We start from the raw sequence: 26,084 nt of genomic DNA on the forward strand, positions 1-26,084 counted from the left end.
CTGTTGTGGAAGTCTTTTAAAGGGCAGTTGATCAGAATTCAGTACCAGCTTGTGGACAAGGACGAAAGACAAGGCTAGCAACGTTCAGGAACCCAGGGTGACAAGAGATATTGATTAATCAAAAAGGCAAACAAACAGGCATTAGGAAACAAAAATCATTCAAGGCCCTTGAGGAAGCAGGAAAGAATTTAAATAAGGAATTAGGAACATTAGAAGGGGGCATGCCATGTCATTGGTAAGTAAAATCCCAAGGCATTTTACACATATATTAGGGGCAAGAGAATTGCTAGGAAAGGGTAGGTCCACTCAAGGACAAAACAGGAGATTTATGCATAGATCTACTGAAAGTGGGATAGGTCTTTAATGAATACCTTGTATTGGTATTCAAAGGACACATATGAATTCAAGATTAGGAAGGAATATGTTGGTATTCTAATGCATGTCAATATTAAAGACGTGCTGGTTGTGCTAAAAATATTTAAGCTTGGTAGGTTGGATGCAATGAAGGCGGCAGATTCTATCGGTGAAAGGTAGGAAAAGCATAGCAGGTCAGACAGCATCCCAGAAGCAGAAAAGTCAATGTTTTGGGCTGAATATTGACTTTTCTGCCTCTGGGATACTGTGCTTTTCCACTCTTAAACTAGGTAAGTTACTAGGGCCCAATAGGATCTGTGTCTTTTAGCATCCTGGGACATTTGAATTGTCTTTAGCCAAAGTCTGTCAATGTCTAATCTCAAGTCCATAAGACATAGGAGCGGAAGTAAGGCCATTCAGCCCATCTAGTCCACTCCCCCATTTAAACTCCACTTCCCTGCCCTCTCCCTGTAGCCCTTGATTCCTTCTGAGATCAAGAACTTGTCGATCTCCGCCTTAAAGGCATCCAATATCCCGAGTCATCTGGGACCTTGCCTATGTTGTTCCGTTAAAAGGAGGGTAACAAAGATATTCCAAGGACACAGAAGATGTTAGAGAAGATTCTTAGGGAACAGAATTTATTATATTTGGAAAAAATGGATTTTTTTAAAGATAACATGATTTCTTTTGTGTAGGTGGTCTTGTCTCTCAAATTTGATTGGGTTTTTTTGAGGAAGAAGGCTGATAAGGGGTAGTGGATGTTGCAATTGACAGGATCCCCATGGTAGGGTGGCCCAGAAAATTAAGTGACATGGACACCATGGCAGTCACAAAACAGACCAATTATGAAACTGTGACCAGTGATGTTCTGCAAGGAGCAAAAGGGAATAGAGGTCTACAAATCATGTGCAGGGAGACAATAGTTTCAAAATGCCTGCTCCACAACAGACTCTGCAATTTCTAACCTTTCAGTCTTCCCTAGAGTTTAGGGGCAGGGGGAGAAAGGAAGGAGAGGGGCTAGAAAACTAAAAAAAATTACAAACATTCAGCCTTAACAATTGCAAAGAAGAGCCCAACAATTACAGGCCAGTACCCCTAACATCAGTGGCTGGGAAGTTTCAGAGAATGACTCAGGGCAGAATTAGTAACTACATGGACATGTTTAACTTTCGGGTTTTCAAAAAGGTAACAAAGGCTTGATGACTGCAATGCTGTTGATGCAGTACATATGAACTGTCAGGTTTTTGATACAGTATCATAAACATGCTTGAGGAAAGGTTTAGGTCATGGAATAAAGGAAATCAGTAGCAACATGGAGGCAAAATTATCTGAGTCACAGGAAACTGATCAAATGCTTCCTCAAGGGCCTTGAATGAACAAATTCTGGGGGGGGGAAAAAGAGAGATGAAGAGAGGGAATGAGCAAGAGAAAAGAACAGGTGTAGAAGTCAGATATGCCTGGGTGCACAGACCATTTAAAAGATGCGAGATTGCTCCGAGTTGGAAGGTTAGTTTTCAGACGTTTCGTCACCATTCTAGGTAACATCATCAGTGAGCCTCCGATGAAGCGCTGGTGTTATGTCCTCCTTTCTATTTATCTGGTTAGGTTTCCTTGGGTTGGTGATGTCATTTCCTATGTTGGTCACGTCATTTCCTGTTCTTTTTCTCAGGGGATGGTAGATTGATTTGGAGCCAATGTGTTTGTTGATGGAGTTCCGATTGGAATGCCATGCTTCTAGGAATTCTCGTGCGTGTCTCTGTTTAGCTTGTCCTAGGATGGAGCTAGCCACCAGGATACATAAACATCAACTAGCCACAAAATGACATGACCCACTATCACTCGTATCCTTACATACAGATGAGGAAGGACACCACTTTGATTGGGACAACACATCCATCCTAGGACAAGCCAAACAGGAACACGCACGAGAATTCCTAGAAGCATGGCATTCCAACCGGAACTCCATCAACAAACACATTGGCTCCAAATCAATCTACCATCCCCTGAGAAAAAGAACAGGAAATGACGTGACCAACCCAAGGAAACCTAAACAGATAAATAGAAAGCGGGACATAACACCAGCGCTTCATCGAAGCACACTGATGATGTTACCTAGAATGGTGACAAAACATCTGAAAACTAACCTTCCAGCTCAGGGAGCAATCTCACATCCAGAACCTCAACCTGAGCAAGAAATCTTCTCAAAACTCACTATCATTTAAAGAGGCAGGAAAAATACAAAAGTGACATAGAATCCTGGGTGTTAGTAATAGGAACAGAGAGCACAACAGCAAGTTAGTGATAGCGAGTTTTGAGAAGATTTGTAGCTCAGGTTGAGGCTCTGGATGTGTTTGAAAACTAACCTTGCAGCTCAGCGAGCAGACGTTTCATCACCATTCTAGGTAACATCATTAGTGAGCCTCCGACAAAGCGCTGGTGTTATGTCCCGCTTTCTATTTATCTGGTTAGGTTTCCTTGGGTTGGTGATATCATGTCCTGCATTGGTGATGTCATTTGCTGTTCTTGGAAACACAGGCAATGACATCTCCAACCCATGGAAACCTAACCAGATAAATAGAAAGCAGGACATAACACCAGCGCTTCATCGAAGCACACTGATGTTACCTAGAATGGTGACAAAACGTCTGAAAACTAACCTTCCAGCTCAGCGAACAAACTCACAACCAGCAAGTTGGTGATGTTTAAGTTAGGTTTTTTTAGTACTTTCATTGACTTTGACTAGAGTACTGCAGGACAGTATATTATAGCAGGGATAGGAACATCCTGGGAAATTCACAGAAGCAATTTAACAATGGTTCCAATTCTGAGGAACCTCATTATGAGGATAGATTGAAGAGGCTAGGGCTAAATCTTGTTCGAAAAAGGGCAGCTAGGAAATCTGACAGGAGGTTTTCAACCGAAAAAAAAAAAGCTGGATGGCTAGAGAAGAGGGAAATTGTTAATGCTTCTAAAACAAAAAGGGCCCCAAACAAGATGCAGAGATTTAGTGAGACCTGAAAAAGAAGCAAAATGTGAAGAGAGTTTTCCCATTTACCAACTGGTTCAGAATACACTGCCTGAAGTTTGAGGTTAGATTGAATAGTGGCATCAAAAAAAGGGAACCGGATACATATTAGGACAAAAATGTGCAATGGTTTCGGGGGGAAGAGACAGGAGATTGGTGTAGACATAGTGGGCCAAAAGACCTCCATCTATACTAATATTTCTATGATTTGTGAATAGTAAATTTAGGACTGGGGAAAGGTGGTTTCCCCAGAAATTGCATCTTTCCAGGGGCTATCTTGAAAATCATTATATTTGACTGCACATCTTAAACATTGCCATCTGTGGTTATCATACTGGTTTTATACCTTTAATTTAGAAATGCAAAATGCAGTAAAGGCAGAATTGTCTGCTAAATTAATGAGAAATCTTTAAGATAAGAAGCAAGATGGATAAAGGGGAAACCAGTAAATGTGATATTGTATGTCTTTGGAAAATCCAAGTATGAAGGACACTTTTAAAAACTCTTCATGTTGGGATAATATGAACATGGAGGGGACTAGGCAATTAACAACAGATGCTGGCATAAAGGAAGCATTTTTTAGGACAGCAACTCAATTAAAAGTGCCACAATTATTTACAGTAAATCAACATGGAGGACTCATGGCCCTATATCTGAACCAGATGGCCTGGGTTCAAACCTTACCTGCTCCAGAAAATGTAAACCTTTTCTGCCAGGGCGACTTGAATGAGGGAAGTGAATGTTATTACATGACGAAAAAAAAGGCAGAAATAGGAGTGCTGATGGCAGAGTCTGCAGAGGGAATTAACAAGCGCAAAAAAAAATCGCAACAAAGATACATAAGTTGCACTAAAGCCATAGAAGGCTATAGGTCAGACCACACCTCAATACTTGTATTCTGGTCCCCTCATTTAAAAGGAATTATAGAAAAAGGAAACAGACTTTAGAAACAGTCCAGACAATATTCATTAGGTTGACCCAGAGAATGCAGAGACTTTTAGAAGAGAGGTTGAACAGGTTTAGTTTGAGTTTGGAAGAAAGGAAGGTAACCTTATTGAAAAATACAAAAAAAAAGATTCATGGTGGGCTTGACAGGGTAGACAGAAAAGATCTTGTAGAGTTGGCAATTCTTCCAGTGTCTGGGCGGATTTCTGCTGGATGCTTCAGTTTCCTCCCACAGTCCAAAGATGTGCAGGTTAGGTGGACTGGCCATGCTAAATTGCTGCACTGTGTCCAGGGGTGTACAGGATAGGCAGATTAGCAATGCTAAGTGTGGGATTATGGGGATAGTGTCACAGGCTGGATGCTGTTTGAAGGGTTAGTGCAGAGCTCATGGGCCAAATGGCCTCTATGTGTAGAGACTGACTCAATGACTGGAGGAATTTCTTGTGTGAATTAAAATGTGAAATTCTCCTGCATTGAGGCTGATCTCAAGCCTTAAAAAGAAAACAAAACAATAAAGGTAATCAAGAGAGTTGGGAGAAAAAGTCAAGTGAGTCGGGGATTACCAACCATGAATTCCACAGAACAGCAGAGTAGACTCAAGTGGGCCAAATTGCCTACTTCTGCTAATGTTACATAGTATTAAAAATTTCATATTTCATCCTCCCACTCAATAGTACAGATTCAGATCTTCAATTCTCCATTCCTAACAAACAGGCCCAAAAAAACTTTAACAAATTAGTTTTAAAGAACACTTTTACTGTACAGGTTTGAGAACTAAAAGTTTAACAAATACACATTGTCACATACAAGTTGTTAACTGCTACATGAGGTCAAATCTACAAATAACAAAAAAACGGAGGAACGGACTGTAGAAAAAAACTTTACAGATTAAGATAAAAATAAAATCACCTTTACATTAAGAAACATGCGTCTCAATTGTGCATCTTCGTATATACAATACTTGTTAAAATCTCACTCTACACTCTCTTGTGACCTGCATCAACAGGCACATTGGTTCAGTCTTTACAATATAAAACATAATTATTTTGTAACAAAATAAATAAAACACCAGATAACTGGATGAAAAAAAGATTAAATTCAGCTGTCAGCTTTTCCTGTAACCTCTGCAGAAATGAAGACTACAACTAAACTGTACACATTAAAAACAATCCGTTGCTCCAAGCCAAATCGTGCAACTGAATAAGACAGGGCACCAATTGAAGGATAGTCTAAGACTATCCAATCAGCCTAGTCCAAACCAAAAAAGGGAGGAGACATAAGGTAGGCACATCAAGCAGTTGCTTACAGACTGTGCACTGACCAATACTACCATGGTTACAGCATTACTGCTCTGCATTCAAGTATCGGATGTATTGGAAAAATAAAACATCGGGCAGCACTCAGCATATCTGCTCATGTTCAGCCAGATTAATGCCTTTTCAAAATGCTTCTCAAATTGCCATGCTAACCAGGATCAGTAAACTCAGCAAGAGGAGCCAGTGGCCTCTGGACAGCGGCTGAACACTCGAGATGGAGCACAATCCTTATGAACCATCTTCAAGATGTAACTGAACAAAAGTGTGTAAAGAAAAGCAGTACTTCCACTGAACATTACTAATAAACATGGGTTTTAGAGTGACAGTTCAGAGACCAACAGCTTAAAATACTTTCAAACTGGGGGAAAAAAAAAGACTTCCAAAACAAAAATAAGACTGCTTACTGCAACTCTACACATGGGATCAAAGCTGCTTATCCCTCTACAATTACCACATTGGATCCTGCACATGATTTTATGCAAAGAGAAGGGTGCTGAGTTTAGAGGCTGCAGTCTCTCTTCAGTACTGACTTTGAGTTGCATTCCACTACTGAGAACCAGAAGGAACCAATCCTCAGCCTCGAATACCCCTTGGCCCCGGTCTGGCCTTGCACAGGGCGTTTTGGGACAGACGAGTTAAGAGATCTAGCTGATATGTAAGGGAGTGGTGCAATCCTCTACCATGTCTGTCCTTGCGATGCGTCGCTTGTGTAGTTTTTTTTAAATATAAAACCAAATCACATCAAACCATGTACACTGCAGTAACGGCGGGCAACGGGGACAGGCCATCTCCCAACAGTCTGGTTCATACTTCGTCCGACCCTGCAGATTAGTTCGAACCAATCCTACACCAAATTTCCCCCTGCCAGAAACATGCCAATGCATTTGCCAATTCTAACCCGAGTCAGAATCACTTGTGTCTGATGAACTTGATCCACTGGAAGTGCTACTAGTGTCAGATCCTGAAGAACTGCTGCTGCTGGCGCTGAGGCGTGAAGGGCCTACTGGCTGAACTGGATCTGGCTTCTCAGTTGCTGCAGAAAAGAGAAAAACAACATTAATAAAGCAGTGATTCTGACTCACTTATTTAAATCCCTTGAACTGCACGGGGTAAAATCTATTCTGCATTATTGTTCTCTTCCGAACACCATCCTCAGCAATCTGCATCAACTAACTCATTCCTCCCAAAGAATCTTTTTGATCAGTCAGTTTGCTGCTCTCACCTAAAGAGTGAGTAAGAGATTACTTGAGATGGTATTTTAGTATGTGGCTCTGGGTCAATTTAAACCAGATCAAACTTGGAAGAGATTATGTCCCCTGCAGCCTGCTCTTCATCTGGCAGTTAACCCCAGATTGTGGATCAGAAACAGATTAGACTCAAAAATCTGAGTCCAGATAAATACACAAAATGAAAAGACATTCAAAAGGAACAAGATCAGACAAGATCCAGTGTATAATCAAAGGCAAAATCCAATTGGATCGTGTATCTCAGTACTGAACTTATCCTTTCGTAACAAATTGTTAACACCAGGCATTAGCTATGAACAATACCTTTTTTGGGAGGTTTTTTAGTGGGATTCAGTTGTCCGCTCACATCCTGTAGCCTTTTTTCTAACTCTTTCTTCTTCTCCAGAGCTAATTCTTCCTTGGTCTTCCCTGCTTGTTTCTTGGCTGGGAGAACAAGGCAACAGCAATTAAAAGGTATTTTGCTAAACAACCAACAGACTGGGTGTGCTAAAAAGAACAGGAAATGAAAAGTGACTCAGCTTTACATTTTGGAATCAATGCTTTTCAAATCACAGCTTAACCATTTTACACAACTGGTCCACGCACTCACTACAGGGTTCACCAAATTGCTCTCATTCCAATGCTGTCATCCAGATACATTTTCAACTTTTTAAAATGCACCCGATTCATAATCTTTGAATTTAGAGGCGGCTATGGAATTACTGCAACTAAAATAGGTGCTGAGGCGAGAGGCTGCATTGGCCAACTCCAAGATGGGCCTTCAAGACTATGCAAATGAATGAACAGTTTCAATTGTCAAATCTCCAAAGTTTTTTTTTTAAAAACATGTGGATAAGGGCATCTAGCTTGGCCAGTATTCAATAAATCAGCTCAGATAAGGCAACAGTAAACTCTGTTCTTGAAATCTGTTTTTTTTTGGTGTAGGAACAGGTAACACTTAAGGAGTTACAGAATCATGACTAAACTTGATGTTTTTTCAAGTTTGGATGATGTACGGTTTGGGGAACAAAATTAGCAGTTGGTGTTTCCACGCACTTTCTGCCATTGAGTGACTGAAGTATAGGTTGCTAGTCTTGAAGGTGCTATGAGAAGTGCCTGCAGGAGGCACACTGTTGCCACTGTACATTTATGGTGAATGAGGTGCTAATTGAGCTTTGTCCTGATTGGTATCAAGTCCAAGTGTTACAGCAGTATCCATCAAGGCTAAATGCAGATTATTCAATCATAACTTATGCCTCATGACAGAAGGCAGGTACTGGGGAGTTGAGATGAGTCAGAATCTCAACCACCCTCTTGCAGCCAGAGCTTGAACAGCAGGAACAAAAACAAAAGTTGCTGGAAAAGCTCAGCAGGTCTGACTGCATCTGTAAAAACCAAGAGTTCTACAGAACGTTCTACAGGGAGATCAGATCTTGTGGTTCCCAAATAGGAAACAGGGCTGAACACCAGCAATCATGTTGTTATTTCTTAGCAACTACTGCCTTCCTGAATGTGAAGATGTGGATACTTAGAGCATTTACCACCATCAATTATGTGCTGGAATTATGCTGAAGCAGCTTGGCTAGGGCCGTGTCTAGTTCTGGAATACACTTTCAGTATTATTGCTGGAACAATGTCATGGCCTAAAGCTCTAGTGTAGAATACCTTCAGCACTCAATATCAGCAAGGTTGAAATGCACTGTTTGGAGACAAGCATCTCTACTCTTCAGTAGAATACAGTATTCTGGCTAAAGATATTTGCAAATACTTCTTTAGCAGTGATATTCAGGGCTCAGCCATTGTTGAGGAACAGTGCCTTTGTGGAGCTTCACAAACTACACTAGGTCAGAAATTTTCCGTGTGGGCTCGAATCATGAAACCTGCAGTCAGTGTGTGACACTATAAGCTGTGTTGACAATCATACGCTACAAAGCCAGAGCACCATGCTGGTCACAATTTACACCAGCTCCCATCCAACGACTACTCCATAGCATATGGGTCAGTCTGCAAAATGCTTACTTTGTAGAAAACTACTCATTCTAGAATAAGAGGTTGTGCCCTGCCATATCTGTTCCAAAATTATAAACAGAAATCAGGTAGCTCAGGAGAACAAAGTGTTTCATCTTCATGGCTGAAACATCTTTGAATAATTTAAAAATCCCAAAATAGCATTACAGGTACCCATATTATACTTACAATAAGGCTTGCGAGGTTTCTTCCGTAAACAGGACATAACATAGCGTTCAAGCTCTCGAAGAGTGGATGGCTTTAGAGTTTCAAAGTCTATCTCAATCTCATCAGGGTTGGAGTCTCGAAGTGACGGCTCTCGAGATTGGATGATATGCACCACACGGCCTAGCTTGTCACCAGGCAGTTTATTAATGTCCAAGCTCAACTGTCGCTTTTCATCATATGTCATGGGCCGACAGTTATCTTCTTCTTCTGAATCATAGCCAGGTGGTGGCGGTGGAGGTGGGGGCGGGGGTTGTTTCACCTTCTTGGGCTGCCTATGAACAGTGAATAGTATAAATAAAAGTATAGTAATATTAACCCGGCTCTACCCTGAAGTAAATACAAAATCAGTTTCTGGTTTCTTGTCTATAAAGCAGATTGCAGAAGAGTTATCCCCAGCAATGCTGTTATTGTTACCGGACATGTTTGGCTGAAGTACAGCTCATCAAAATTAGGCTACCCATCCTCAGGATTTGATAGTGAAGAAATGTGCAGTTATCATTGAGCCAATGCTTGGAGGTTATTTTTCCATTGGTTGCATTGGATTTGTCTCAGAAACTGTGTACTTTGCATAAAGTTCAGACAAACTGACCAACCCCAGAGCATTTAGATCTTTTACATATGCTCAAATCCAAATTTGTAATGTTCCTAACTTTAACAGTTCTGAAATATTGAGGCAGGATAAAAACAACCCACTACATTAGGCATCTAAAATTAGTCCACATGCACTTACTTATTGTTGCTCCCTGAACTGCTGCCTCCAGATGCTTTCTTGGACTGCTTTTTCGGTACAGCTTTTGATTTGGATGATTTGGACATCTTTTCATCTTCGTCCTTCACCTTGTGCTTATCTTTTCTCCTCTTTTTGTCTTTCTTCTCTTTCTTGTCCCGCTTTTTCTTTGGTTTGGACATTGGAGCCTGTGAGAGGGCAGCAAGCTGCTCATGGACAGCCCTTAACTGTAAAAAGGAAACAGTATTCCGTAAAGTGGTCAAACATGTTAACAGGACATGCACTGCATTTGCACACCTCGTCTGCTGTAATTACCAGCTATGGATCTATACATGTGTAGACATTGTTGTACATGTGTTAAAAATTCTGATCTTTCCGAGTGTTAAGTTACTCTTTAATACTGAGCAATCATACATCAGTCAGAGAATGAAGCCATAACCCAGGGAATGAGAAGGACATGCAAAACATGAACTCAAAACTAAATCTTCATTTTGGTTCATGTAGTTCAGGTGACACACACATCTTTTGAATTTCACCTTTCCATTTGTGTGTTCATTCTTGTAGTTAGCTGTTAGAGCACGGGCGAGAAGAAACATGCAGACAACCACCTGATCCACCTTGCAAGCATGGCATCTCCCACAACAAAAGGACTTTAAATGTTGGCTGTAAATTTAAGATCACTAGCATTTCTGATCACCTGTTCCTGTAGTTCAGCGAGCCGATTAGCTCGTTCTTCTTCTGAATCATCGGAGGTCTCCGTGTCAGACGAGCTCTCACTGCTGCTGTTACTAGAAGAATCAGATGATGATTTGGACACAACAGGAGGAAGTGGAGTTGGTGCAGGTGGTGGTGTGAATTCCATAGGCTCATCTGGCATCTTGGCAAAACGGAATTCAAACACATCCTGAAAAAAGAAAGGGGTTTTTAAGCATAAAGCAAATGCACCACTGTAAGGACATTATATTCCTATAGTGAATATGCAAAAGCTGAAAACATCACAAGGGTACAGACATCTAATTGAAACCAAGGCATAAACAGAGGGATGCAATTTGGGTGTCCAATGAAAACACAGAAGTTAGATCAGAAAAATTTTTATTTGTAAGTATACAGTGGCAAGATCATGTAAGATTTAAAAGTCACAGTTCACATTCAGATAAGGTTGTAATTAGATGGCATTTAGATTCTACCAACTGCAATGAGTGAATAAACACGGCTGCTATGGATATTTAAAACCATTAGTTATTCAGCTAAAAAGGTTGGGAACCATTAGTAGTTACAACAAAATAAACGCTTTAAAAAGGTTTGGGGAACTCCACTCCAATGCAAAGTTATAGGTATCAATTCTCCAAACAAAGTTAAGTTCCCTCAAAAGCACCAAACTGAAATTACCTGCAGCTTCCTCGCCATGGCAACCACATCATGGTCTGGTGGGTTATACTTGTAACAATTTGAGAACATTAACCTTACATCAGCTGCAAATTCTTGTGCATCCTGATATTCCCGTTCATCCATCTTTCTCTGAAGTGAGGGGAATAAATACAGATCATTTAATAAGCTGCACTATAATCAAAAGGTTCCATTTTTAACAGTGAATGGTCTGTCAAAACAACCCAACTAGAGATTTCTCATTGCATTCCATCAAACCTAACCACCAATTTTTCAAAATGGTTAAGTTAGATATGTTCTTAATAGAAGATGCATTAAGCACTTCAAAGGCAATTCACTAATGCTGACAAATCACTGTGCTGAAAAAGAATTGCTAAAAATATCAAGTACAGCACCTAGCCATGTAGAAAAAATGCTAACATGCAGATAATACATTGCACATCTTCCCATAATTACATTCATTTGCTGTGAATACCATTTTGATGACAGCAAGTGAATTTTAGTGACAGGATACTCAACATCCTGATTAGCCAGATTTTAATCAAAAAGTCCCAAGTCAGTAAAGTGCTAGAAACAACCAATTTAACTTTTGAGGATCAGGCAACCATCAGTAATACTGAAGCACTTTACAGTAGTAGTGGAAGAACAGAGGCAAAATCCTGCCAGCTACATCACTTGCCATCAACACCAGGAAGTGAAATGGCCCCAAAACATGAGCAACCTTCAAATACAGTTCAACATGCAAAGGCCTAAAACAAGGCCAACAGCAAAACTCGGCCAACAAGTGGCCCCTCAAACCCAGTCCATTCAGGGGCATGGAACAACACAGGATACTGGGGACAAAGAAATATCTGTCCTAACACATGCCAATTTTCTGTATGGTTTCTAACTAGTAATTGAGCAGTTTGTTATAACAGCAATTTGTTTTTACATTTCAAAGAGATTCAAACTTCTGTTCAGCCACTAAAAGTTTAAGAATTCAGCAACTTTTGGATTTTGAAAATAATATGCAATCGTTTCATCAGAGCACTAAGAATATATTAATCACCCACAGCTATGATTTATGGCATAACAGACTAAGAATTCTTCAAATCCTGTGAGTGAAGTTAGTATTCATTCAGTTGGGGAACACTACAATGTCAAAAAGCAGTAAAATATGATGATAGGTACTTGAAGTGTTTCACTGTATCTGTCCAAGTCATTGAAAATGCTTACAGAGCAAGCAAATGTGCATATTCCCTCACCCCAAATCAACTTAGACATTAGGTGTACAGCATACAATTTCTCATTTCCACATTTACTGAGGTAGCTATGGGAAGGGTTCAGCTATATGGTACAGTGAAACCTGCATTTAGCGGTCACCATTAAGACTGAGGGGAAAAAGACAAGACAGCATTTAAATCCTGGGAAGTATCACAGCTCAACCCAGCAATTGGAAGCCTGACTACTTTGGAGTCAGGGTTAAGCGTCGATTAATCCAGGTGCAAGTTCCATTCACTTAAACTGCTAGTTTCTTATTTTAATGAGCAGCAAATGTAACCTCACAGACAGGCAGCTGCTCACTCCAGGAGCTAGACATTTAATTCAATGAGTAAAGCCTTTGGCTGGGAAAGAGCACCATGAAGACAGGAGTCAGTTTAACGTACAGGTTTCACTGTATCCAGGTACAAACGATATGACGTTAAGACAATGTGCTGCTTGGATGCGACATACTTTGATAGTGCTCAGGTCCATCGGATGCTTGATTATGTCATGGTAGTCATGAAGCCCAAGAGCTTTGGCGTCCACTGGTTTATAAAAGGGCCAGGCATATGCTGCATGCTTTTTTGACAGCAGCTCTTTCAAGATACCATTACAGTACTTCAATTGCTCACTTAGTTTGCCTTTCTTTGAACTCTGGTGTTGCTGAGAGTCTGGTAAGTCTTTTTTTGGTGGTTTGATGGGTCTGCCACTTTCCCGTCTGACTGGAATCTTTGCAGCCTTGCTTTCTGCTACTGATGGGGATGATTCTCCACTTGTCGTAACAACGGAAGTGGTTGGGGTTGTTGTATCTGCTTTCCTTTTTACTCCTTTCTTCTGTAAAAGGTAAAAAGGCATTACTACAAATCACATCATCAACTCCCATGACCCCCCACAGGAAGGTGTCCTATCATCCGACTGCTGGTTTCGCGCATGCGTGGGGCGGGGGGGTGCACGCAGTGGAGAGAAGAGAGTTACAGCAACTTATCCTGGAATCTTGCAAAGTACCAGTCTGGAAACTGCAGGCAAATGGTTACAAAGTTTATCCTGTTGGGCAATGTTTCAATACACCACATACTTTAGTGATCACATCCTAGCAGTTTCAAGAATGTTAAGAGACCCTGAACATACTTCACAGGATTTCTATTACATTACTAAGCTTTAAACAACCTTACAATAGACTAAACTAGCTCACTTGGCTAGATAGTTGAATCGTTGTGCCAACAGCATGGGGTCAATTTCCACACGGGGGTACCATGAAAGACTCACCTTCGCACACACGCACAGCATCCCCCCCCCCCCCCCCCCCAATCCTTCACCTGAAGCATGGTGACCCTCAGGTTAAACTATCACCATTTGTTTCTAGTGAGAAAGCAGCCCCAAGGCCTGTTAGGTCTACGGCAACATTACTAATTAGGACAGATTAACCTAGTGTTAGAAAATGGTTCAAACTATCGCCAGTCATATTTAACAATGGAACAACACTATAACACCCAGCTTTTTGGGTGGAGAGGAGCACTGGGAAGCAGAAAAAACCTATCCCAACCAACTGGAAACTTGCCAAATCACTGCTTGAATCATGTTGAAAAGAATTACACTGACACCAAATAAACAAAACAATTCTACTCCTCTAGCAATTAAACAGGTTTAAATACAAAACAATTACAGCCAAGTAGATGACAGGCACCCATACCAGCACAAACTCTGATCACTGAACCTATTTCATCCATTGCCAACTATTACAGCCCTGTCTTCTCCCATTCCCACAGCAAAATAGTTCTTCCACTCAGCATATATTAGGAGTACAGTTCTCTTGAAACAATCCACAGACTAAGATCACTACTCTAGAAAGACATCCAAGACTATTTTGAAGCGCTGCAACGAGAAATTAAAAGCTCTAATTATTCAACATTCCAATGCTACACATGTATACTCTCAAATCTATCAGAATCAGCCCACTAAATTGCCATTATTTTCAGTTTACTTTCTCCTAACATGAAAAATTCTCAGGCCAAAAGCAAACAAAGTAGTGCAGAAACCTGATACAACATGGTGTCAGGTCCAGCAATATGAAAACATGATAGTGAACTGCACAGTAACTGAACCACTGAGGTTGGAAACCTTATTTCACTCAGACGACAGCCACGGTCCCGCCACTCAGATCATGAAACTTAGTTACCTCTGGACTAAAGATTCCTTCACATTCCCCAACAGCAGCTGAAGGCTTCTTAATAGTGGTGGGTAATCTGCTCTGGAGTGCTCCCTCCTTGAGGGACTCACGAAGGAAGACTAGAACAGCACCTAGCCATGACACTTCCAACATATGTGGCTAGTTTCTATTACTAGCATATTTATTAAGGGAGAGGAACACAGAACCTGATCACTCTGCCTTCTTTCAGGAAGGACGTTTCTCGTACCTAAGCTCTCAGCAGTGGACACAGCCTCCAAAATCATACTGGATTCAGAACGTTAACTGTTTCAATATCCAAGTGGTATCAGATTCCAGCGCATTGTTTTTAAATTACAGGCATAATTTAACTTCGTTATGAGACGGAATTTCATTCCAAGCAAGTGATTAGACATGAAAACCATGACAGATACCCAAATTGTGTTCAAAAAATTGGTGTTACAGCAGTCCTCGATTATAGTTTTAGTTGTTCTTTCATACTCAGTCTGGCTTACCTTTGTGACAGGCTGCGAAGGAGGTGGTACAGCTAGTACAGATTGAGGGGGCGAATGAGAGGGCTTATGCATAATTGGTGCAGAGATGACAGACGTCTGAGACACATCAAGAATAGGTGTGGGCACTTCTGGCGTCGGAGGAGAGTACGCTGTTGGTTGAGACACAGATGACACCATTGGAACCTGAGACACAGTCACTCCACCTGGGACTGATGGCACCCCTGTGAAAAAGAACCCATTAGCACAGAAGAGTTTTACCTTGCTGCAGCTAAGCAGCCAAATAAAAATTAGATACGAGAGGTTTCAGTTTTATTCTAAAGAAATAACTCTCGTCTTGCCTCCACCTTCACACTTCCAAGGCTTATCCCCATAACAACCATTTTCAGAAGTGAATAGCATGATCATGTTCCCAGAATCTCTAGTGACTAACATTACTTACAGACAAAACGTCAGCAAGGTGCCAGCCACCAGACAACCACTGGGATCAGTTGACACGCATGGAATCATCATAAAATGGCGCAGCATTAAAAAAATTCTCCATTGTCGCTAACAAAGTGACATTTCTATTCTTGATTAAACATGAAATTGAGAGAGATACAAGCTAACATTGTCCAAACCATAAGCTGATTTTTAAAAATTCTGAGGTATTTAAAATCAATAGCTACATGCACCAGGAATGAAGTTTCATGAACACGCTGTTGTAGTCAACGCTGTTAAATAGTCATCATTGATCCAAAAGGAGAGAAAGACAACCAAACAAATCAGTTCCCGAAGACAGCGATCCTACCCTAAATTACATAAACATTCCAGATAATGGAAACTTGAATTCTTTCATCATACATGGTTTTTGTTGATAGGACCACCATTTGGTGCCTATCACTGCCTACTAGATGACGAACAAGGAGGGTTCAACCGTAGTAAACCATCCATTATAGGTATGAACATTGCACCAGTTGGTCCATAAATTCCTGGATTTGATCCTGCAGTAACGAAGGAGTTCACTTCAGTGGCTGATGTTTAACAGTGGGGATGACAAAAGATGGCCCCGTACGAAAGCAGCTTGGGCAGAATGCTGGCTGTTATTAATAAAACGCTACAGCTCTCGGAACTGCAGTAAAAGTTAATTTCTTCCAGGGTTTAAGTGGTTAGAAGTTGAAATATTTTTCACTGTACTAAAAGTGGAAACTAACACTCAGCTGTTCCTTCACATAGGGAACAGCAAGGAGGTCCAGGCAACCAATTTTCAAACTTAAAAAAAAAATCATACTCTGACCACAAGCACTGCCAAATTTCTAAGACTTCATGGGGGTTCTGTCAGATACCACAGTCAGAGAGAACTGATATTTGGTGGGGAGACAGTTTGCTGTAAGTAGTCAATTTTGTGCACAGAACTAGAAAGGTGATACTCCTCCAATCCAACGTATTAATCATACCTCCTGTTTTACGACCTTTTGACTGCTTGGATTTTGGTGCAGGTGTTAACTCCACTTCCTCCTGGGGCATCTGCGCTACCTTCTGCAGGAAGAGCTTTTCCAGAGTCTGAGCCATCAACACAATGTCATCTGTAGGCTGTTAAAGTCAAATAATTATGTCAATGAGAATTATTTTGCCAAAAACTTCACAGCATGCTTTAGAATAATTAAACTAACATCAGTACGTTAAAAGAGCATGTGGGTTAACAGAGTTCCAATGAACATAAACAAGTTTACCTTGTTATAAATGTAACAATTAGTGAACATTGTGTTGAAGTCTTGCATGCACTCACTGGCACTCCAGTAATAATTGTTTTCTAAACGCTTCTTAATAGTGCCCATGTCCATCGGCTGCTTGATTATCTTATGGTAATCCTGCAAGAGAATAAGACTTAATAAAGTGTTTCTAGAAAATGCTGTCAAGATATTCTACTGTACAAGCACAAGATCAAAAGGTGACAAGTTGGTAACCAAATGAGCAGCTCGATCCAAATCACAAGATATGGTAATCCATCACCACACAAATCACGATTTGTAAATCTTAGTTAAGTTTATGAAAGGCAAACTATTCCTGTTATTTCAAGTGCCTCTTACTCTAGCACGAGCACATTACCACAGCTGCCACTTCAAGGTAACTTGACAGTGCTGCATTTTCAGGAGTACCGTTCAAGCATACATGGATGTTATCCTGGTACTTTTCCTCATCAGGATATAAGTGCTTCCAACTTCCCCATCAGATCAATTAGCCTCAAGCAGGCATTTGCGTGCTGTAAATTGACTGACTTTTCTTACAAGTGATCACACAAAAATATTAAATCTTCTGCTTAGGATGCCCTCACGAGTTACATGAAGTTGGGAAAACTTAAACAAAATTGGAGCCAATGACACTCAAAAGTGACTGCCAGTTTGGAACATTAGAACAGATGAAACATAATCCATCAATTCACTAGTTTCCAAAAGAAATACCACAAAAAAAGTGGCTTAAAAAAAAGATAACCACGTTCCATCACCCTGTAATCAAAATTAGTTAGAAAGAAAATACAATAAAGCAGCCAATCATCTGGCATGCTCATGATCATAGAGATACACAAGGAGGCCTTTCGTTGTCCAGTAGGAAGTACCACTGAAATGAAGCTTACGACACATTAAAGCAGGGAAACCCTTGCCCTCAGTAATTTGAACAAGATAATTTTCAAAACCATACTTTATCCTATATACTAAAAAAAGTGTTATGATAAACATGATAATATTTAACATGAATTTAACTTCTCGCTTGGAACTTGTGTATCAAGAACCTCTTAACATACCCAGTATGGATAATCATTTGCCTAACCCATCGTAACAAACTAGCTTGAGATATAACAAGGTGTCGAGCTGGATGAACACAGCAGACCAAGCGCCACACCTTGTTATCTCAGATTCTCCATCAGCAGCTCCTCCTGTCTCTGTGACAGCTTAGTTTAAAAGTAAGGTTTCAAGAATTTTTCCATTGTTACTTCTTTCCCTATACTCAAGTGCAGCGCGCACAAGTCCCTAGCCAATCTTAAAGCAGTCAGAATACATTAATGCTTTAGATAGCAATTGATACCACAAAACTTAGGCAAGTCATAACTTGCCTCTAGGTATCTGCACTCACCGGGAGACTGAGTTTCACTGCATCCACTGGTTGATAGAATGGCCATGCAAACTGGTGCTTCCAAAGAGCTTTCATCAGCACTTTCTGCATATACTGAACCTGGTTAGTCACTCGGCCAGGTTTCTTAGGGTTGGACACCTCAGGTGGAGGAGGACTAATTACAAAGTTGTTCTGAGAATGAATTGAAGTAGACATTGTGGGACTCTCAAAATCTTCATACAACATAGATGGTTTGCGGATGCGCTTCCCAGACCCTGGATCAGCAGGCAGCCCAGTTATCCCATTACCAGCGTCCCCCTGCAACCTTCAACAAAGAAAGGAGGAAAACAGCTCAATATTCACTGCATTAAACACAGAAATGCAGTTTTAACATCTTTATGAAATCACATGAATTGTATCTACTCAGCCAGACTCTCCAAGGTTTACTTAATTCTGTAAAGGTTCAAACCAGACTATCCCTCCTTCCCATCATGCTTAAAATGCCACATCTACACTGCACATTGCACCAGGATACTTAATGCTGGGTGGACCAGAACTACAAAAACCCAGTACCATAATGAATCCTAAGCATTCATCCCCAGAGAGTTACAACTATCTGCCTGATGGCAACTACTTCTCCAACCTGACTGAGTTGTACTGGTGCAAAAAAAAATAAAATAAAATAAAAAAAAATACCAACCACTAGGAATCAGGCTAACAGTTGCTTGATTTTCTGAGGATCACTACAGAGAGGCAACTACATTAAGGGCCTGGCTGTAGATCGTCTTCTCTGCCGTCAGTACTGTTCAGTCCTGATAATTCTAAGTTCATCATGGGAAATTTTGCTATAAGAAACAAAAAAAATAATGTTCAAACACCTTTTTGAAAACAGAATTTTAATTTGTTACTTTTGAAATCATCAAGTACGTGACAGTACTCCGTAATCCAAAAAGGACTACGATGACCACCTGAAATAAAAATTAGTGGAAGAAAATCTGAGGACATGACTTATAGGAACCAGGCCATCAGGCATCCTCAAATCCACAGGGAAACTGGCAACTCAAGACTCCAATGAATCCCAATGAAAATGGAACTTCTACACTGAAGAACTTCAGCTCAACTGTGTTACTTACGCACAATCCAAAGTTAACATGGCCTCAACTCAGTTACTCAAAACAGTGCCCTTGATAGGGAACGAAGCACTCCAAAAGAAAAAGCCCTCTTTTCTTTCCTCCATATCTGTGACAGGTTATTTCCTGCTCCAACATTGTCAACAGGTTCCAACATTAACCAAACTCCATTAAGGGTTGTTTGCCAAATTACTCAAAATATAAATACCCTACAAAACACAACAACAGTTGCACATTTTGACAATCTGATTAACACTATGTTCTTGGTTCCAAAAAGAAAGGTGTCTTTTGAATAACTTAAGGGATTAACAATTTGGAATTTTTAATTTTAAAACAAGATCAGTCTTTTCAATGCAGGAACAGAGGGAAAATAATTCCTGAGAGCTTTTCATAAAACTGATCAATACCTTATAATAATGCAAGGATGACTCATTGCTGCAGTCAAAATATTCCATGCTAAAAACACATCGGAATGGAGTTAGAAAGAAAATTGGATTCCATCCATTTTTAAAAGCTCAATTCCAAAGCAAAAAAATTGTAGCCTGAATGAACAGCACAATAACTCAGTGTAAACTGTGGTATTCTGAAGTGAACAGTTCCAACTTTGATACACCAACAGTGAGGTGCAGTGCAGTGAAAAACTTCTAGGATTATCGAGTCACTACCTGCTAACAAAATCAGCAAGTAAACAATTCTAAATGGGTGTTCTAGGATCAGGAAATGGTCAATAGTTCATCTTCTCAACACAAGGCAGCTACCTGCGGCAGTCAGGAGAACTGTAAAGGTTAGTTGTAGCCAGTATCCAATAGTTATAAAAGCAGCCTGAATATACTGTAGTACAAATATATGAAACATTAACTTTTTAACAAACTAAGAAGTTCTACAGAGAGAGAAACTTCACTTGCTTAGTGCTGGGAATATTGTTTTATCGGTCACTGACAAGTCTCTAAACTGATGCAGCCACTGGCTAGTACAATCCATAAAGTCACTGGTATTTTAAACTAGCCCATCTAAGGTTTTGCATGTCAAATAAAGCCATTTTCTACTCTCGTTATTACAACAACCTTCCCTTCTAGTGAAGGGTGCATCATGTTTTCTGCAGTTTGCTCTAGAAATCACCTAGGATGCAAACCACAACAATGACCGGAGTCTTACATTGCATCTTATTCCTCAGCAGTTTTAGCAGCCAATGGAATAGCAAGACTCCATCAGAAGAAAACGTAAAGAACCACTTGCAAATTTCATTTCTTTTTAATGAAGGCAGCCACTTTAGCAAATATGATTGATCATACTGAGTCAGGCGATAACAGTTACAACGCAAATAAATGCAATTCCCATCCATACCAAATCCTTCAATGAAAACCTCGCTTTTTTAAAAAAATGTAAACTAACATCCATTTGTTCAGTTGTGAAACCATGCATGGTTCATTTGATGAGGTGTATGGTTTTAACTTTAAGTGACGTCTGAAGCTGTGTATTTGAAATCACTTTGAAAAACAATATATCAACTGTGCATCAACTGCTCCTACCAGCACAAGAAAAGATTTGACAGAAACACACAATAATCACCAGTCATTTAGTCCAAGCAGCACATGTCTTAGAAAAGAAAAACAAAAAAGTAAAATACTACAAGTGTTGGAAAGCTGAAGTAAAAACAAAAAAACTCAGCAAGTCTGACAATCAGTGAAAGAAGAAACAAAGTTAATGCTCAAAAGCCAATGATTCTTCAATGAATTAGATTTCCAAAAAAAAAAGTGAAATCAACTCAAAACATTAAGTCTGTTTGCCTCTCCCCACAGATGCTGCCACACCTACAGAGTTGCTTGGGCTAATCTATAGCGTTTACTGAAGTAAATTAAAAATAGAATTACAATACTGTCACTGAGGTTGACCTGGGAACAAACAATTAAACATTCAATAATGGACAAACAAATTAATAAACCATATGCCCCTTCAAGTTTTCAACCGAACAGAGTGCAATTAAAGTTATGAAGTGTTATAGGCATTAGAATAACTTAGAAAACAAAAAGCAGAGAATGGAGGCCGCATGTCAGGAATTTAAAAATGAATTAAAAGTGTTTCCCCACAACGCTAACTTCAGTGTGAATTACCAGGCCCGTAACTTGGTAGGATGAAATACACACATCAAACCAAACTATACTGTTTGCTTTTGGCATTTGTGGGTCAAAAGTAAAAAGTTACTTTAAAAAGGACTGAAGAACAGATTAGAGGGAAGATAAAGAAAGATCTTTCCAAAAGAGGTTGGTGGCTACCTATTCCTCACACTTCTAGCAGCAAAGATAGAGTCAGAAGTTTGCTTAAAAATATAGTAAGGGAGTAGGCTAATTACTTGCTTACCTACAATTTTAAACCACAAAAAAAATGTACAATACTGAACAAACACAGCACATAGTTAAGATGCAGGCAAGAGGGCACCATGACAACTTCATCTAAATATTCGGCTACACACGCCCACTTTGCTGCAAGTGACATCAGATATGTTTCCACATGGCTACTTTGTCCTGGAGCCCCTCCCTCTTTTCCTCAAAAACACTTCCAATTGTTTTGATTATCTAATAAAAGCCTGCTTTGTGAAACTAATCTGCACTGTAGCAGAAGATTAAATAAGATGCACAAATACATGTATGAGATCATAAAGAGTACTGAAATTTAAAAGAAAATGAAACAGCTCAACAAGCCAGTTTGGTAACTTTTAATTAAGAGGTAGAGAATTAGTACAATGCAAATAACTGAATATTGAGGTAATACAGCACACTATGAAAGATTCACCTTGCTTTAGACTTAAGTGGTGTGCTTGAACCACGTGCATTTGTGACAAAAATGCATCATGTTGAGCTGCCCTGGAGATTAAATTACTTTCCCAGTTATTAGAATCTAATTTGTTACATCCATGTCGAGGAATAAAGAGGTCCTAAAAGGTTGATGTTACAATTAACATTTAACGCGATTCCCTTTGTTCTGTTTGTACAGGTAGGGCCCTTCCCCAAAATAAATATCATTAGTATTCCGACATTATAGTTGGAGATGGGCAAATATATGACGATGACAGATTCCCTGCAGTTCATAGAGATCACTGAACTTAAACGCGGAAAAAAAATCCGAGCTTTGCAGATCCTAACTCGTAGTTGAGGCATCTTCAATGTAGGAATAATACCAGCGGCATTGCTAAGTACAGACAAAAAATTTGGAATTGTCACTAAAAATAAATGAAAATCCACAGATGCAAAAAAAAGGAGCATAAGAAATTTGGGGACGGATGAGCCTAAATAGTTTTGTTAAATATTCATTATTTATTAATTTGAGGATCGCTCCCTACCCCTCCCGGTCGTGACCCCTCTTCCCTGCATCCCAGCCCGGATGTGTACTGTATGTATACTGTTTGTGAATGGCAGAAAATGGCGGCCCCGGCTGCCGGGCCTGCTCTTGCTCCCTGGGAACACTCTCACTCTCCGCCTCCAGGATTTTCTGCCTGCTTTCCCTTGCAATTCTCTTCAATACTGCTTCCGTTACACGGCCGAGGTCCTGCACCGCTCTGCCGTACCTGTCGAGCCCCGGATGAGTGGCCGTTTCCATCAGATGCCGCCTGATTGCGCGTCCACTCGGTTCTCTCCCCCGCGTCTCTCCCTCTCCGGTTTCGGCAAAAGCAAATGGCGCCGCGACGCTGCGAGCCCGCCCTTTTATACCGCCCACCACACGGCAGCCACTGCCGATTGGCCGGCTCCGACGGGCGGCCCGCCCGCCCATCACACGCCGCCGCCCACCATTGGCCGAACGATAACACGTGAGTGCGGGCCCTGCGGCCGATCGCGTTGCGATTGGACGGTGCCGCCGAGTCACGCGGCTGGGCCGGTGGCGGCGCTCAGCCGAGGGGGAAAGAAAGGACAAGTCAGCCATTACACAACAGGGAGGGGACGTACAGACATTAAATCTCGGGGGGTGTGGTGGTGGTGGCAGAAACACGGCACCCGGGGTACAAATCCAGCCTGCCGAGTGTTCATACGATGCCCACCAAGGCAACTCAACACTTAGCGTAAGGGGATGGCGGTATCTCCCCTGGTCAGTTTAACATGGCGTGTCCGGTCCCCTCCCCCACTCCTTCCCCACCCACCCTATTCACTGTACTGCCTTGTCCCTTCTTCCCCCCGCAAAGAATCGGGGGAAACTAATTCTACCGTGAAACGGGATTAAACATCCCCTTACACGTCCACACAACCCTACAGAAGGCGGTTAAAAGGGGTAGGAATGCAGGGTAGCGCCAGTCAATGGTTAGGCCAGGCCTCGAGGGCAATAAACAGCACAAGGGCTCGCCGCCATCTTTGGGAACATTACACAGCGAAAAAAAAACTGAACGGCACGGCAACAGAACTGTCATTGGAGAGAGAAGGAAACAGTGTGTCGCAAACAGCCTAAGCCCTCCCTCTCATGCAGCTACCTCATCCTAGAGCTCCCTCACTTTTCAGAGAAAAGGGAATCGGCCAGACGCCGCGTGTGTGTGTTTGGGGGGGGGGGGGGAGGAGAAAGAAGGGGGATGATACAGCTAGTTATGGAACAGTTAAACCTCCTCTCTTCCCCCCCCCCCCCCCCCGCCACTGTCCAAATGACAACTCCCAATTCAACCAGCACGCCAAACCAAGTCAACTCAACACCACCCAAAAATTCAGGGAGTAGGTGTGCTGAAGTTGGAGAAAACATTTTTAATGTAAACACCCCAATCTTCGATTCTACTTCGCTTTGTCAATCCCTTCCCGAGCCAGACAACTGAAGAAAACCTGAACAATTTGTTTGCTTTTTAAAAATTGCAATACTTTCCCCATTTCAAAAAGGAACTTGACCACTTTTTAACCTAAGTGGCTTTTGTCCTCCATTTTCGTGTTACAGAAAGTCCGCCTACTAGCATAGCAGGCAGAAAAGGCTTTTTCATTGCCAATCCCCCCTCCCCAAGCATGACTTTTTCCAAGGGACGGTGATGTGTGTATTATTATTTTCGCCGTTGAATTCCGTTAAGATTTGAGGAATTTAGAACTGAATTTGAAATTTTCCTTCACCTTCCATTTCCTAACGGCTGCCGCTCCAGCAGCTCGACGGCTAATTGGCTGTAGACAGTCACATGACCCTGCAGCCTCCCCTCGCCGACAACTTGCCCCAAAATCGAGCCCATTTCTCACCTTTCGCCCGGTAACCGATCTCCCCTGGCCTCGGCCGCCTCCTCTTCCGTCCCCTGCGTCGAGCTCGGCTCCGGCCGCCCGCTTTTAACTGCCTTTTGCCCTCCATTTTCCACCAAATGTTAACAAAGAAAATCTCCGGCTACGTCAGCGCTCGCCCCGCGGGCGTCCGCCCATTGGACGCCCCGCGATCACGTGACGTGCCGCCGGCTTTCAAATGGATTTTTCTCTCCTGCCGGCCACTGCTTTTCAGCCTTCCTCCCTCGAATTGCAGCATTAGCGCCGCGGTGCATCGACTCCCGTGAGTACCAAGTCCGCGGCAGGCCCCCCTTGCGTGTTCTTTAACCCTCTCGGGTGTCTCAACTGTGATGGCGGCTTCGGGTTAACGTCGGCGTGGTCCTGGTGGAGAGCGGACCGCGCATGTGCAGAGTGGAGGATGGGAACCAGGCTTCGTCGTGCGCGTGCGCTTTCGCCCTTATTTCTCACCCCACCTTCCACCTCCTTTATTTTATTGCCAAGTCCCTGGCTATTCTTGCCACCTTTGTTTCTTCTATTGATCTTCAGGCTGAATGAAGTTCTCCCTCTCCCGTTCCCCAATTTGTAATTCAAAATCCCAAATGACACATTTGTCAGATGCATTGCAGAGCTAAGTGTAATTTTTTTTTAACCTCCCCTCCGCAACCCTTTCCTTAAGGTTTCTTTAAGGGCGCATGCGACAGACAAAAGGCCTCCTCACCACTTCAGTAACGAGAGTATTTGCCCAGAAATATCTGACACGGCAACACAAGGTTGAGCAAGTCCGCAGTCAGATAGGCTGGTGCATCTAAACCACCTGAAAATGTAGAATTTTAAACAATCGTTAATACGCATGAAAGGAATACTGTTAAAAGCAGTCCTGGATCCCTGGACAACAGAAATTAGGATACAATCCATGAATGTTTCTACAACCAGAAGCTGTCGGAAAATGCGGAGGGATTCTACTCGGCCCAGTTCTTCTGCATCTTAGGACTGCTCCTTTGCAATATTAAGACATGGAAACCGACAATGTTCAGTAACGTGGGCTATGTCACCTATACATGTATCCGAGGCATCAAATTTGCTGTTAGTCATCGTGCAAAAGTGATTTTGAAACTTACTAGTGGTTGAGGGTAGATACCATTCGATCATAACATACTAAAGGAAGAGTAGACAATTTGATATTATAGAGGCTTATAAAGTCATGAAGGGCATGGATATGAGGGAATAACCAAGGTTTTTTTTCCAGGGTATGCAAGTCCGACAATAGAGGGTACAGGTCAAGGAGGGGGGATCTCCTACCTACTAACCTCATCCCACCTCCTTGACCTGTCCGTCTTCCCTGGACTGACCTATCCCCTCCCTACCTCCCCATCTATACTCTCTCCACCTATCTTCTTTTCTCTCCATCTTCGGTCCGCCTCCCCCTCCCTATTTATTCCAGAACCCTCACCCCATCCCCCTCTCTGATGAAGTGTCTAGGCCCGAAACGTCAGCTTTTGTGCTCCTGAGATGCTGCTTGGCCTGCTGTGTT

At 41.6% G+C, this 26,084-nt stretch overlaps 1 protein-coding gene and 1 non-coding gene across 5 annotated transcripts; both read right to left on the minus strand.

Annotated features, from left to right (window-relative positions):
* Nucleotides 1–5,059: 5,059 nt before the first annotated feature.
* LOC125446491 (bromodomain-containing protein 2-like) lies at nucleotides 5,060–24,951 on the minus strand. 4 transcript variants are annotated; one of them, XM_048520109.1, is made up of 13 exons: nucleotides 22,915–23,015; nucleotides 18,923–19,067; nucleotides 18,244–18,547; nucleotides 16,845–16,982; nucleotides 16,569–16,704; nucleotides 15,136–15,356; nucleotides 12,928–13,290; nucleotides 11,218–11,346; nucleotides 10,526–10,732; nucleotides 9,832–10,055; nucleotides 9,063–9,373; nucleotides 7,191–7,310; nucleotides 5,060–6,673 (listed from the first exon to the last, which is right to left on the minus strand). In XM_048520109.1, exons 3-13 carry the CDS (start codon nucleotides 18,466–18,468, stop codon nucleotides 6,534–6,536), a joined length of 2,214 nt encoding a protein of 737 aa, XP_048376066.1. In that variant the 5' UTR covers nucleotides 18,469–18,547; nucleotides 18,923–19,067; nucleotides 22,915–23,015; the 3' UTR covers nucleotides 5,060–6,533. The 4 variants fall into 4 exon arrangements, with proteins under 4 accessions (XP_048376066.1, XP_048376065.1, XP_048376064.1 ...); XM_048520108.2 differs by lacking the exons at nucleotides 18,923–19,067; nucleotides 22,915–23,015 and adding an exon at nucleotides 24,539–24,951; XM_048520107.2 differs by lacking the exon at nucleotides 18,923–19,067 and having other exon boundaries at nucleotides 22,915–23,009.
* Nucleotides 15,514–15,650, minus strand: LOC125446682 (small nucleolar RNA SNORD10). The gene has a single exon (XR_007246452.1). It is a non-coding gene; the product is annotated as a small nucleolar RNA SNORD10 (small nucleolar RNA).
* Nucleotides 24,952–26,084: the final 1,133 nt, after the last annotated feature.

Source organism: Stegostoma tigrinum, chromosome 34 (genome assembly GCF_030684315.1).
Source record: "Stegostoma tigrinum isolate sSteTig4 chromosome 34, sSteTig4.hap1, whole genome shotgun sequence".
In the NCBI taxonomy this organism is placed as follows: domain Eukaryota; kingdom Metazoa; phylum Chordata; class Chondrichthyes; order Orectolobiformes; family Stegostomatidae; genus Stegostoma; species Stegostoma tigrinum.